The sequence below is a fragment of the Meleagris gallopavo genome, chromosome Z (genome assembly GCF_000146605.3).
Source record: "Meleagris gallopavo isolate NT-WF06-2002-E0010 breed Aviagen turkey brand Nicholas breeding stock chromosome Z, Turkey_5.1, whole genome shotgun sequence".
NCBI classification, from domain to species: domain Eukaryota; kingdom Metazoa; phylum Chordata; class Aves; order Galliformes; family Phasianidae; genus Meleagris; species Meleagris gallopavo.
The window spans coordinates 36852959-36869002 of record NC_015041.2 but is presented as its reverse complement, the minus strand read 5'-3'; the positions used below and the strand labels follow the sequence as shown (position 1 = coordinate 36869002).

The 16044-nt window shown below is 39.2% G+C and overlaps 1 protein-coding gene across 3 annotated transcripts in view; it reads right to left on the bottom strand.

The window, feature by feature from the left end:
• The window catches only part of NTRK2 (neurotrophic receptor tyrosine kinase 2), a 197697-nt gene that overhangs the window by 44739 nt on the left and 136914 nt on the right, over positions 1-16044 (bottom strand). For all 3 annotated transcript variants that reach the window (XM_019610543.2, XM_019610542.2, XM_019610540.2), the window contains 3 exons: positions 11284-11414; positions 4054-4226; positions 882-1116 (listed from right to left, as the gene is read on the bottom strand). In XM_019610543.2, the coding sequence (XP_019466088.1) occupies positions 882-1116; positions 4054-4226; positions 11284-11414 (539 nt within the window). The remainder of the gene's footprint in view (positions 1-881; positions 1117-4053; positions 4227-11283; positions 11415-16044) is intronic.

Here is a 16044-nt window from a genome sequence, read left to right as displayed (position 1 = left end):
CAGAATTCAAAACAAAGCAAAACATTTAAACATTTATCACTCAAAAATGCTGCCTTTATCTGTCAAGGCTTTTACAAAGTGTTACTGCTAAGCTTGAGCATTCATTCTTAAGTGTAATGATGAAGATGGTAAGTGAATCCAGCCTTGCTCAAATACAGAACAGAGACATGTCCTCAGTCATAGCAAATGCAGTTCACTCTTCAAATGCAAATCAAGAAAGCCTAGCCTTTGGTGCTCACTGGTGTCCTTGGAAAAACAAATAGAGCCACTGATTACAATTCTGTATATTTTTCCATGTCCTGAAATGAAATCATGCTTGCTTTATGTACACCAAGTAGCTTGAGGTGCCAAGTTTCCAAAATAACAAAATATAAGATAAATCTGGTTTGTATGTTTACTAATTACTATGTTTGCCTTTTGAAAGAAGAAATAAAGAACACAGAAGACATTCCTCAGCTGTTAGGTAAAACAACACTCAACAAACACTTCTTGTGTCTACCTTCCTCTGCCCTGTCAAGCATCAAGGCAATCTCCTTTCAGGCATCCCACAAACAACGGCACAGAGGTAGCATCGTCCTTTTATGGACACCAGCACAATTAGAGTGGATAAGGAGGAGACCTTCATTTTATCTAAGAATTCACTGATAACAAGTGCTGTGAGAAACAGATATAGAGCATGTATTTAAAGATACATGGTAGCTTATCTTAAAGGATACAAGTCCAGCATTCAGAAACTAACAGCTTGGCCATAGATAGCCTCTATTCCACACGTGGAAGCAAACAGCAAATGCTGACAACTACACAACTTGCCATATAGTAAGTACATCACTAGGGTAAGTTGACAGGACCTCAGTTGCTAGCACTCACAGCAGTTCACTTACCCTGTAGTAGTCTGTGCTGTACACATCTCTAGACATCCCAAAATCCCCAATCTTCACCAGTAGGTTCTCACCAACCAGGCAATTCCGGGTAGCAAGATCCCGATGCACAAAATGCTGTGACGCCAGGTAAACCATACCAGCTGCAATCTGCTGGGCAATATGAAGCATCTGGGACTGTGTCAGCTCAGCTGGTCGGTTGCCTTCTGCCATCAGTACTGCATCTGGACCATGTGCCCTGCAAAAAAATACAAGCTGATTTAGTGACAGGCCACTTCTGAGATGTAGAGGTGAATGGCATTAGTGATCCTATAACCAGAGAAGTGACTTACTCAAGTAAAAGAATAAAAACTGTTTATTGGTAAGATAGCAAGAATTTGTCTCTTAGCTTTTTTCACTTACTGTTTTCTACCACTATGTGAAAGACAGGTGATTTGAAGAGAATTATACAACAGGTATATATATTGTTCATGAGGCAGATTGGTTCACAGCAACAACCCCCGTCTCAAACAACAACTCATGTTACATCCTTGTAACTTTAAGAAATAGTTATCAGCATTCCTGTACACACTATAAGCATCACTAACCAATCCCCAGCCAGTTAATGAGTCAAACATACCTCATTTAATGCAATTTATAATGTTCTAAACAACACTTTCCATCCATTCTTCCCTTCTGGGTTTTCAGAAACCCTTTAATTCTATTCCTGCAGACTACTCTTTCCAAGAGATCACCCCAGCTATTTTGGAAAAATATTCTACAACCAGTTTTAACTTTCTCTCAGAAGGCTTTCCTTCCTCCAAAGGAGAGTTTCAGAGAACCACCTTTCTAATCAATAAAGGTGAGTCCTTAATTTATCCCTAAAGGAAGGGCATGGGAGTTTGGAAAAGAGTTGCAAATTAATCAAAACCTATGAGATAAAATCTGACATTACCTATTAGAAATGCGTTATTAAAATTGCCCCAAGGGAAGAACTTCAAGAGCAGAGTGACAGATGTGAGAAAGAAAGAAGGTACGTAAAAAGAAGGTATGCAGCATGGCTGGCATTGCATCTGATACCAGGTAAAGAACTTAACATCACTTTCTTTGCCACAGGGTGTACATAGCCACTGAATTGGTTTGAGTAAGGGAAATAAACTGGAAGACACGAAGGCTCCTACAAATACCCAGAGAAAATTTTTATCAAAAAGCATTGTACCCTTTAATTGAAATGATTTTTTTTAATGACTGCTCTCAGATATGAAGCTCCAGATCACTAAATTAGAGAGCTCTACATTTTTCGCTCACTTCCTTGGTCTGTATGTAATGAAACTTTTGGATTATTTTTAACATTCCGTCTATTTTTCTTTCACTTGTGACGTGGTCTGTAAATGAGGTGCTCCTCAGTGTCTGCAGCAGCCAATAACATTCCTTGGATCCACATTAGTGTCCACTGCCCAGAACAAGCACTGGGCAGGAATGACTTCGAGTGGACCTAGATCTGAAACAGTCTTTGGCTGCACACAGACAGCAGAGCTAATTTGGGTTACATTTCAGATTCATTTTTCCCATCAGCCTTTGGTGGCGCTGCAGGGTAAGAAATACAGGCTGTTACAGCCCGCGTAGTGCTCACCTCTCATCTGCAGCACAAGCTGCCTCAGATGTGAAAGGAATGACAAATTGCTTAGGTTAAACAGCTTGTCCCAGCATAATCATTTTATGTTCTAAAGACCAGGGCTGATTAATAATTAAAAAAAAAAAAAAGGAAGTAGAAGACCTAATGGAGGAAATATATTGACTGTTAAACTACCTTTCTGTACAACAATTCTAAGACAGTTAGGAGTTAAGAAAAGGTCAACAGGAAAAATCAAAGAATAAATATTTCTTCTAATGACAATGAATCAGCAGCAAATCTGACTTCCTCTAATGGAAATTCAGTGCTTTGAAAAAGTACTGGACTGGCATCCTTGGAAACTTCAGTCTTCTTATCCACTTCAGAGGTCCAAACAGGCAGATGTAAATGCACCAACACTGCTCTCACAGTATACTTCAATCCTTTGCCAAAGAGGCAATCAGTCTGGGAAAAGTAGTATTTGCTCTGCATCCCCAGTTCAAGATCTGGTCTCTCTGCCAGCCCCAGCAGCCCTTCCAGTAAGGGAGAATGCTAGTTAATCTCATTTGCTTTTACACACTGTGGCTATTTGTTCATAGAAGATTAGAAGGACAGCAAACTCACTTCAGAAAGGCTAAAAAAATGGTGACACAAGCAGTCATTAGCAACTTCAGTAAGACAAAAAACCTGAACCATTTAAAGGGGCATTAGTTTGATTGTTTTACTGCTTTGTCAATAGCATGCATTAAAGGGACATCTTTCCAAAATTGTGGAGCCTCTACCACAAGAGATCTCAGTACAGTGAAACATTTTTTGATACTCTGTGATGGCAATGATATAGAAGACCTTGAAAGAACAGTCCCTTATGCAAATGTTTTTATTTAGGAGCACAAGCTGTCTCTTAACTTCTTATTTTTATGTTAGTGAATACACACTGGTGGAAATGGCACATACACAAGGCCAGTGTTCAAAGCTCATTGATGAGTTACTTATTATTCTGAACCTTAGGTATCATCTACATATCTATGACTTCTTTACTGCCAAATTTTAATCTATCATGTACATTCTTCAACAGCTTTATGAAACAAAGCTGTACTCCAGAGGCCAAGATTTAGCATTTTACACTGCACTGAAGTTTTCATGGCTCACAGTTTTCTTGCCACAGACTAATGACACTCATATCAAAACAATGAAAGGAGGGAAGAGAAAAGAGGATATGTTTCTGAAGCTTTTAGATGCCTACAGTTAGTGATAGGTGTTAAGTGGGATCTTTCAAAATGCTACCAGAAAACAGTTCCTACCATGAGCCTTATAACCAAACATTTTAGAATACACTGAAATACACTGGAAACAATCTTGCTTGGTTTCAATTCATTTGGTGGAAAGTTTTAGGCTTAGCATTAAGCTGAGGCATTTCCAAATGTGCCAGGAAACAATGAGCTCCATATCACAGTACACATAATGACTGTTACACAGATTTGCACTTTTTGGTGTTTGAATTTTTCACGAGAGTTAAATTGGCATTAAATACCAGTAGCTTCCTTCACTGCCCAATTCTGGCTGGTAAATATTTGATGAATTTACCTGAGGAATTTGTTCAGATCTCCATGCTTCATATACTCAAAGACCATGATGAGTGGATCACCCTCGACACAGACACCATAGAACTTGACGATGTGCTCATGTTGCAGGTTAGTAAGCAGCTCTGCCTCACGGTGGAAGTCCTTGCGGGCATTGTCACTGGCATCCTTCAAAGTCTAGTGGAGAAAATGAGAATGTAAAGAAGGAGGCATTCACAGAAAGTAGTGAACATGTGGGATGGCATTGTAAGGTTAGATAAGGACACTGCTGTGTAAAGGATAGAGGAGTTATATTCTTAGTAACATTTTCAAAATGCAGATGTGACGTCTTCATGCATTTAAATAAAAGCAGTACAGTACAATTTTTGTTCCTCTGCCCCATGTAATCCCAAACAACGCTGTTTGTAAGAAGATATATGGATACTCACAGTCTTGTTTTTCCAAATACAGAAAAAAAAAAGCCTTATAAAAAAAAATACACCAGTACCCAGCTGATTCATATCCTTTAGCATTTAGTCAGGCAAAATCCCAGTATCTTGTTGGTATTTGCGTCTAGTTTAAGTTCCTCCCAATAAAGCTTTGCTTGCATAAAATACTTAGTAGGAATGTAGATGCACTTTTTATGTATCAATGGCATTGTTGCTATTGATGTTGATCCCTGTGTGTGCTATATATTAGGCTATATATTAGACAGATTTGTAGAAGGGAGATCAGATCATATATCCAAAGACCTCTGAAATTAAGTGAATGTATTTGCATGACTAAGATTAACCATATGTATAAGTAACTGAAGGTCAATTTCAAACTGATAGAGAGTAAGTAGGAACAAAAAAGAGTCCTGCAGTGTCCATTTTTACTTTTCGCCCTTTTATTTATAGAACTCCAAAATCCTGCATATTTTCATTTTGAATGACATATATCAATGCTGGTTCAAATAGTACCGTAAACTTTGTATAATGAAATAATGATAATTTACCTGCTGCACATAAGCAGTTTCAGATCTCTTCTAGCATGGAAACACTTTCATGCATGAAAATAAAAGGAAATTCTGGTACCAATTAAGTTAGGAATAACCATAGTTGACAATAAACCTCTACTGTGCTCTACCTTCAGGGATTGTACTATATCATTTCAAACAATATTTTAAAAACGGTATGAGAACATTAGCAGGTTACTAATGTTCATAATCTATTATTCACAATAACTGAAGGCTGGACTCTGAACCTCTATACTTTTACTACATGCACACTTTAAACAAAGGAAGGCAAGACAAAACTAACAGCATTACCTTAAGTTATGATAGTTTTCGCTGTTATCCAGCCACGTTGTATTTTACTTCGAATTCATAAAGATAACGTGAACCAAACCATGCAAGTCAGAACAGATATAGATTAAGTCGATTCTGTGCAGTCATTATGCCAATAATCTCAGTTTCTTGCTATTTATATTCACTTTTTTTTTTTCTCACAGTTTTTCTTTAGTAGATACAATTCAGTCCATTCTTTCAGTATTAAACATATGCATGCATGCATATGAGGGACTAGGGACTAAAATATGACTGTTAGAAAACCCTTGCTTTACTTCTGAAATAGCAACCATAGATCTCAAAATAGGACAACTAAGGTGACAAGGTGAAAGGGAAACTGACTGGACATTTGTCAGATTCAAGGGCTATTCCCTGTGAATTTTAGGCTTTGGGGATCCCAGGGGCAACAGAAGCCTGCCGTGCCACAAATGACACTTCCCCGAGGGATTCATTTATCAGTTTAATCTCTCTTCAGGCATAGAACCCTTCTTCCACAAATTTTACTAATAATGATGCAAGGTTTTAGATCACCATACCTTCACAACCTATGACATATTAGCATAAACAGCTGTATCATCTAAGATGGATATCAAGTTTGCTCCTCAAATATAATCACCACAAAATCACATACAGATTAAATGAGGAATGAAACTGAAATGTCTTTCAATTGTTCCAAGCTCTTGGATGGTGCCTCAATATGATGCAGGCATCAACACACAGTCCAAATTATGATAAAATCACTGAGAATAATTCTGTTGTCAATTGAATCTCCTATGGTAGTTTCATGTATAATGCGATATAATTATGTGTTGGACTAGATTTCTTCCCAGCAAGAAAGAAAAAAACAATTCATATTAAAAACATTTTTAAATAATAGCTATGTTGGGAAAAAAATTATATAGAGAAGCACAGGCTCATACTGTTTCCCGCATACTCTTTCCATGGAAAGACAGTAAAAATGCTGACAGCTCTGTCCTGTGAGGATGGCATATTGTATATTTCAGAAGACTCTTTTTATCTCAGAGAAACAGCAAAATTATCATATGATAGAGCAGTTGCCATGGCAATTACACATTTTCTGTCAAACAGAAAAATACAGAAAGGTCTAAAGCCCTGGTAAGACTCAGACAGGATTTCTACTACCAAGGGGCAACCTGACGTTCTGTTACCTTCCACTGCAGGTCCTCTCATTTCCTTTTAATTATCTCATGCAGCACACAGAATAGACACAATACATGAGAGACAGATGACAAAGGCTAGGAGGAGACCGGAAAGTGAAACAATTAATAGGCAAGGAACATTTATATGGAAATTACACTGTGGAATGTGTTGAGCTTGTTCACAGTGTAAGGGAAAAAAATCAAACCAAAATAAAACCCTAAGAGTACAAGGCAGAAACAAAGACATATTCATTAGTACCATTACTGACAAGTAAGCCAAAGCTCTGCATGCAAAGTACTCTTAGCAGTCAATGGGAATTTATCCTGAGCGGCGAAAGAGATACAATCACAAGTACTTTTCCAATCATCAGGCTGCTGGACCAGCAGCTAAGGAAGAGTGGTATGCTCTGCTGGGCAACTGGCTAGTGCAGGAAAGTGTCCTTGCCCAGACTTCCATGTAGAAAATGGTTCCTGCAGACCTGTTGAGTGCAACAAGCACAAACCACCAGCTCCTCAATCTACCCTGACACCACAGAGCTGCATCCATGCCAAGGTCAGGGGAGAAGTGTGGACACCTGGCTCACACTAACACCACTCCTAGGGTATCAAGAGGCTGCTGAAAAATGTGCCCTGCAGGCCATCCTTACCTTCAGCCCCGATCAGCTTAAACAAGGGCAAAACCATGTCTGGTAAACCAACCCTAGGAGTAGACAGTATCCAGAGCTTGAACAACCACTATGGCATAGCAAAATTGGACAACAGTGAAATGATAACTTTTCTGGATAGACTGGATCAATGGACCAAGATGGACTGTATGACTTTCAATACGGCCAAGTATCGAGTCCTGCATTTTAGTCTCAACAATCCCAGGTAACCCTACAGGCTTGGGGATGATTGGTTGGAAAGCTGCCTGACAGAAAGGGACCTTGGTGTAGCGGTGGACTGAATATGAGCCAGCAATGTGCCCAGGTGGTCAAGAAGGCCAATTGTTTGTATCAGGAATGGTGTGGTGAGCAAGACTAGGGAAGTCGTCCTGCCCCTGTACTCAGCTCTGGTGAGGCCCCACCATGAGTACTGAGTTCAGTTCTGGGCACCTCAATACAGAAAGTACATTGAGGTGCTGGAACAGGTCCACAGAAGGGCAACAAGGCTGTTGAAGGGCTTGGAGAATGTGCCCTATGAGGAGCGACTGAAGGAACTGGGGCTGTTGAGTTTGGGGAAGAGGAGGCTGAGAGACTTTATTACTCTCTACAAATACCTGAAAGGTGCTTACAGTGAGAGCAGGGTTGGTCTTTTCTCAGTGGTGATAGGTGACAGGATGAGGGGGAAATGGCCTCAAGTTGCACCAGGGGAGGTTTAGGTTGGATATCAGGAAAAATTTCTTTACAGAAAGGATTGTTAAGCACTACAATATGCTCGCGAATGAGGTGGTTGAATCACCATCCCTAAGTGTGTCTAAAAACAGTTGGATGTGGTGCTCAGGGACATGATTTTATGGTGGGTAATTAGAGTTAGGATAATATAGTCAGGTTGCACTTGGACTTGATGATCTTTAAGGTCTTTTCCAACCAGAGCAACTCTGTTGTTCTATGATTCCATGATTCTATGATTCTTTTTGACATCTTCTGTTTTCTAAAAATGTCTGCAGTAAATGGTATGCTGGTTTGATTTGAAAGCATACCTGGGGAGTGAGGCTAATGCTATGCCCAGCTTGTCCTGTGATGAAGCTCTGCGTTCACAGATTTTCTTCACAAGTAAGCACTTAAAAGAATCATAGAATCATAGACCCTTTTGAGTTGGAAGGGACCTTAAAGCCCATCTAGTCCAACTCCCTTGCAATGAATAAGGACACCTACAGCTAGACCAGGTTGGCTAGAGCTCTGTCCAGCCTGTCCTTGAATGTCTCCAAGGATGGACCACTCACTACATCTCCGGGCAGCTTGTTCCAGTGCCTCACCACCCTCATTGTAAAAAATTTCTTCCTTATATGCAATCTAAATCTCCTCTCTTTTAGATGGAAACCATTTCCCCTTGTCCTGTCATAGCAGACCCTACTAAGGAGTCTTTTTTTTTATACACCCCTTTAGATACTGAAAGGCCCCTATCAGGTCTCCCCAGAGCCTTCTCTTTTCCAGGCTGAACAGTCCCATCTCTCTCAGCCTGTCCTCCTAGGGTAGGTGCTCCATCACAGAATGGCTTAAGTTGGAAAGGATATGAAAGCCCGTCCCTATTCCAATACCCTGCCCTGGGCAGGGTTGCCACACATTAGATCAGGCTGCCCAGGACCCCAGCCAACCAGTTTTAAACACCTGCAAGGACGGGACATCCACAGTTTCTCTAGGCAGCCTGTGCCGCTGCCTCACCACCTTCTGAGTAAAAAATTTCCTCTTAACATCTAACTTGAATCTCTCCCCTTTTAATTTAAAATTGTTCCCCAGGCTATCTTACTCCTTTTCCAAATAGCAGAAGATCAAGCATTTGGGGTTACTTATGCTAAGCCTGCTTCTGTATCTTCCCAGATATCTCTGGAACTCTTAACTCCCAAGCAATTTGCTTCAGCACCATCAACGTCTCAGATACCAGCCTGCTGATGAGGAAAAGGATGCAAGTTGGCTCAGATGTGAAGATGTTCAGGCCAATGTTTTATGTACTTGCATAAAGCCATACAGTTGCATGGCAGTCAGCAGTCAAGAACAGCAGTGTTGGCAGGGACCAACCACACATGGGTGAGGATGTGCTTTCTACCTGCCTGAGTCCCTTGGCTCTTCCTCCCTTATCACCAAACATATGCTCCTACAAGGTTCATGGAATCTACTTCATGGAGACAATTTTGCTGTAGTTTGCAGGGGGTTGAAGCTCTCTAAAGCCTTACTGTTTGCCAGGAGAAGCTACCCTTGGCTGCTAGTTTTCAGACCTGCTCCTCTAAGGTCAAAAATTACACATTTTTAATACCAAACCCTGTGCCAAATGGTGGAGCCTGGACATAGTTCTCTGCCTAGCTCTCTATGTGTGATAATATTCCATCTCTATCAACTCAGAAAGCATCAGAAGATCAAACTCTAAGTTATGTGAAGATCAATCCACTCAGAGAGTTTGCAAAAAAATTTCCTTTTAAGACAGTGATTAGAGTCTCATACTAAGAGCCAACGTAAGAACCATTAAGTGAGAATAATCTGTCCACAAAGGTTATTCTCTGCATGGTTACCTGTGCAATCCTTTTTGATGCTAGAAAGAATGGATTTATCCAAAAAAGAAAAAAGCAATAATAATAATAATAATAGTAATGCAGAAAACTGATAGACTTGTCATCTAAATCCATGGGGACACTTCCCCTTTAAAGGCTGAATACTCTTGCATATTATACTGAGAAAGTGCATCAGAGAGATGCAGAACAGCATTTAACAGTGGAAGTGTTAGGCTCCATTTGTTCACGACATTCAAAGGGAGCAAGCGAATAGGAAAACTATTATTTTGCTATCAAGAACTTCCCCAAAGTGATAGAGAAGAGGAAAATTTCACTCTAGTTTCACCAAAAGTACAATAGAAAATTCATTCATTTCCAGATTTGTCTTCTTCTGTCTCATATTTTCTCCCCTCAGGACCTCACTTCTCACATGACTCACATTTCTCCTCAACGTGACTAAACTATCAAAAACCTTGTAAATTTGGCAAAGCAGAAAAACCTGCTATTTTTGATGGAGCAAGAAAATGGCCTACAAATCCATCATCTTTTCATGTTCTCACTGCCAAATCCCGTGTCTTGTTTCCATTTAGAAAAAGATGATGTTCTTGGTTTCTTTTACTGTATGGTTTCATCCAGAATGTACACATGGTTGCCTAATCATGGCTGTTCAGGAAAGATTGTCTTCTGATTTCTAAGCACAAATCTAATTCTAAATATGTATTCACCCTGCATTTAATGAGATACCTCAAAATGTTGAACATCTTGTTCAGCTTTCAGCTGAACAACAGATGGAGATAGGAGATTGTTGCCAGGGATACTGAAAACTCTGAGTGTAGTTTCACTGGTACTGTTTGCTAGTGTAGCTGAGGATGATGACTGACTCTTAGTCTTTCCACTCTGGGGGACTAAAAGGTTTTGGTACAGTAAAGCCAGTCTGATGTCCAAACCCTGAGACTATACTGGAAGTCTCTCTTCTTGGACTACATTTTGGAAAGACTGACTGAAGATATAAAATTAAGAGTTATTCCTCCAGGTCTGAAATATCACAATTTCTAGATTTCCATACAGGAAGTTTTTTTCATGTACTCAACAGTACATGAAAAAATTACCAACAATTTTGTAGTAATATTCCTAGTAGTTATATTAATGGCAATTGCCCACAGATAATTTCAGTGACTGATTAAAATAATCACATAAACATGAAAAAAGATCACCTTTGACTGGCAGTTGTACACCTAACCTATCCACTCAGATGGCTACAGATTATTTTGTTAGACACAGAAATGTAACTCGTGTATTTTTAATAACCCAGGCATTATTTTTCACTAATCATATTTTAAATAAATCATAAAAGATTTTGCCCTTTTATGACACCATCTGTTTTCCCCTTTTTCTTATGAAATTCAGCTTTTATTTTATAATCCACAGAAAGATCAAGTATCACATTCTCTTAACACTCCATTAGCCTTGTGAACCCTCACACATATATCAGAGGAGTTGTACTGGGCTACAGAAAAGGCAAATACGATCATTTACAAATAAAACATGCAACCATGAATTAATGATGGAAATCCTAGACTCTACCTTCACTGCTACCAAGATCTTGTCCTGTTCAGGACAGAGGTTGTAACATTCTGCCAGAAACACTTTTCCAAAGGCTCCTTCTCCCAGTTCTCTTTTAAGAACAATATTGTGGCGCTTGATGTGCTGAACAACTGCAAAGAGAAGACAAAACAGAAGACAAAATGAGCTGCAAGGCTAAGGGCACATGCTTACAGATAGATAAAGGTCTGCCTGTAGAACACACTGCATGCAGTGGAAAGAATAATTGTGCCAATTTATGATTTATTAATGCCTTACCAAAAAAGGCTGATTTAAATATACTTATATTTGGAAAGTAGTGCATTTAAGATAGTAAGAAGATGTTGAGAATCACCTGGGAAGAGCTTACATATCACTGGGTTTTGAAGACTGCCATCTATGCCATACTGAACAGCCAATGCTGTTGTGATATTTTCTTGTTTGTTTTTTAAAAACATGAAATCAGGAAACATAAGACACCTTTCTCATATCTCTTCCAGTGCTGTACCTCTAACAATAGCTGAACTGTCTCATCCAGAGTCAAAAATGTTTGGAAGAAAAAGTTCTTAAATTAACCTAACCCATGGAAACAAAACGTGCCCAAAACTAAATCCAACTTACTCTCTGCGCACACCTTTTCATCTCCTTTCTCTCTGTGTGCTATACCATAGTTACTTTAAGATACATTCCATTCTCACAAATGTGAACTACAGCATTGCTCTAAAGTAAGAGAAATAGATGATGGACAAAGGTTTTAGTCAGTGTCATGAACAGAGCTTTAATGGAATGCTGCCCAGAGGCAATTGATTCAGACATTAAAGTCCTTGAGCACTTTTGTTCATCTCATTTCACAATCTCCTTCCAATGCAGGCTTCCATTAGAAGATTTAATATTTAAAAGACTACCAAATTTTGTACAATGCACTATCAATTCGCAATATTTCACCTAAATAAAGCATCCGCAAGGTCAGTTTAACTGGTCTACTAAACACAGTGGACTGCTTTTGTTGCTGAAATCGTACAAAACAGCTAGAATTTACTGACACATTCAATCTAAGCACACTTAGCTGCTTTTGCAAAAAATGAAATTCAACCTTGCTTGGACAGAGCCTATTTGCAACTTAAATACTAGATGCAGTGGAGTAAGTAGCACTGCAAAGGCATCAAGCCACCCTCTGCCAATGTACAAATCTCCCATTAACCACTTAACAGCAGAGACAAGGGCTGACCCTTGTGTCAACAATGTGGGATGTATTCATATGTAGCTAACCTCCTGACCCTCTGCTTGGCCACATGCCTTTTCCAAACCAAGTTACCATTAACTCAGAAACTACACTGCCCCATTACTAGAAAATGGAAAATGGAATGCTGCTAATACCAGCAGCAAGAAGAAAGGTCACATACCATTCCCACCAACGTTGACAGCATTTGGAGAGTGGATCCACAGTCCCACAGAGAGAAACTCCTACATCCTGCACCTTGAGCTGTGGAGGACACCCAAGGCCTTGTAAAATGCAAAAGCAAACTGCTTGGCTCTTCCTTGGTACCCCTATTCTTGCCTGGGGAGCACAAGGTGCTTGGACAGCCATGCCAGCTCCTGGCTGCTGTGAGAGGGCCCTGATCCCATCAGACTAAGCCTATTCAGATGGAGATGGTGGCAGCTGGGAGGCTATGCAAGACCATGCAGCCAAGATACTCAGTTCCGTACTACCACTGTCATCACCTCAAACTGTCTAAGGCCCATCAGCTTTGATAGCAGCACAGAACTGAAATTCTGCTCTACTGACATCAGCAGCAAAACCCTGTGTCTGCAGAGGGGAGGGGGATCTTTCATTTCATTCTCTTTGCAGCTACCAGAAACTTGGTAATGACCACATCTGACTTTCTAGATACTGCTCAGGTCCTCCCCACTTTGAACACCAAACACCACTACTGCCCTAGAAGTAAGAAGACTTTTGTCAAGTTCCTGGAAGAACTGTAAAAATAAATAAGAAACATATAAAGTATTTCCCTATATATATGTATACTTGCAGCTGCTAAATGCTCTGACATAAACCAAGCATTTGAATAAACAACCTGTCCCATACCAAACTGTCAAAAACAAAACACTGCAAGTCACAGAAGAGCTTTGCTCAGAGTATATTTACAACTTGTCACGCTCTATCAACCCCTGTTACCTTTCTGAGCTGAACCAAGTTACTAAACAAATGAAGAATGACAGTAAATGTGACTAAATGGGCACAGATTAAATCCAAGAACAATGTAAGTAAATCAAACATATATGATGTGATAAAAATATAAACGAAGGGAAAAATCCATTTAGCACACTCAGAGCCATAGCCATTATAACACTTTATTCAGTAAGATGAAATTCCAGGAGATACACTGAAAAATGCACGTTAAAATCTGCTTTCAGTTAATATTAAGATAAAGCCAATCATTTCCACTGAAAACCAAGGATTATCCTGGATTTATATTGAAGAAACAGCATAGATTTTGGCCAAAGATGTGACATAACTGAATTACCAAAGAAGTGGTCTCAGAACATTTTCTCAGAGGCAAAGATACACAAATACTCAAAGGGTGGTTATGTATTTTCCTCTTTTTCACTCTAGATGGTGATTGCACTTGAGCAGCCATTTGTGCTTTTAAAACCATGTCATTCCTCGTTCAAAAGATCTTGTTTGATTACTATAAAAAAATATGTTACATTAAGCTAAGAGCTAAGTCAAGTTGAAACACTTAAGAGAAAAATGAAACCTAAAACATAAAGTGAGACTATGCAAACTAAACAAGGGTAAATGCTGAAAAGAGGCTACAGAGTTAAGTAATGTCTATAAAGCCTTGCCCAAAGAAGCAGCAGGCTTTCCTGGATGACTGTGGAGAATGGGCTGGCAAGAAAGAAAACTGCAGAATAGAGTTTTCTTCTCAAAGTCCCAGAGGCCTTCGACAGGAAGAATTGGACTTACAGTATCTCAGACACTAATAAACTGCATGTCACGTTGTAAATGATGCATTGAGGCCTTATCCTGCAAATACTATCTGCAGGCATGAGATTTCAGTCCCCAGGCAACCAATCTCTGATGGTGAGGTTGAACAGAGAGGATCACAGCACATTCTGGAGAGGATGCAAGCTACATGGGCAGCTCAGAATAATCTCACCACGTTGAATTCACTGAGCTGGATATGGCTGATTTCAGACACAGACAGGAGGACATAACACAGTGACATAGAGTAAAAATGTTTTTCGCTTGGTTACAGTGCATAGGTCTGAACACTTTGCAACTACACATGACCATTACACAACCTAAACTGACCTTCTGCACAGCATGGAGCATACCACTGATTTAAATGACTTGTTCTTGGCAGGAAAATACCTTCTGAAAGGAGATGTGCCAGTCTTTATTAGGATGCCTGAGCTATTCACTTGCCCAAATGTGTAATAATTTTAATTGCTAATAAAAATGCAGACCTTCCTTTTTTCTCTTAATTTTTAGCTTGTCTGGCTTGTATCTACCTCCCTTGAGTTTCAGGAGACTTTACAAAATATCAGTACTATTCTTGCTATTGGTAAGGCAAAGAAATGGAAGCCCCTCTCAGGTAAGCATTTTTTCTAGTTTGCCAGTCATTTTTATGGCTCTTCTGTGGAATAATTTTCAATACCCTTTAAAAATATAGATATTTCCAGTTTTTTTGTTTTGTTTTTGTTTTTTCTTTTTATCTGGAATTCACATTCTTGTATCACTTTATGAGTATGATGATGCAAGCTTAAAATCATCACCTTTTGTACATCAAAAATCATACTAGTCCTTTTAAGTCTATGTTTCCTAAAAAATGCAAAAATTATAAAGCTTTGTGACATACATGAATGAACGTGAGCACAGTGTGAACACCTTGCTCAGCTGTAGTATCACAAGTGCTGGTTTCAGATATAGTTTCACATACCTTATGAAAACAACTGAGCAGAAGAGAGATCTCTATAGTTATGGAGGAACCACATCGGGAATTCACTGCATGATGGACAGTAAGAGCCATAGCAACCAGGCTCCATCCTCCCTGCTCAATTAACTACCAACACTAGAAGATTCCATAGTGTTACATGCCCACCTAAGTCACTTGCTAAGCATCTTTTCCAGGATACTGTTAAAATTTCATTAGTGATACATATGTGGAACATACTGATAATGTTTTTTTTTTTGTACAAATTGTCTAGAGAAGAGGAAAAGGATCTTCAAAATGTCAGACAATCAGACAAGGTAATATTATAGACATATTTACAATTGCATGAGAAAAAGGTAGCAGCAGAACAGATCTGTGATGTGACATGAGTTGTCATAGAAAGACATTTTGCAAAGTTTCTTCATTATTTACTCCCATCATTTCTCTTGCAAGCACTACAACTCAGTTCTTTCTAAGATACTGCTAGGAAAAAAAAAAAAGTGTAAATGGCTGAGTAATTGCTCAGATTGTATACCGAATTTGTATAGCATTTGTCATTCACATAAAAGGCAGGGTGGAATTTCAGAGAGAATCATATAGCAGGAAGAAACAAAATCACTACAGACAGCAGACAGCAAGTCTAGCCCAATGACCTTCGGATTCTGCAGCAACTGCAGCACTACAGCCCTGTGTGCTATTGGGAGAGTAGAAATTTTGGCACACTGAGATATCTACTCTCTAACATGATAATAAATGGCAGTAATAACCACCAACTTCATAAAATAAATAAATAAATAAATAAATAAATAAATAAATAAATAAGATA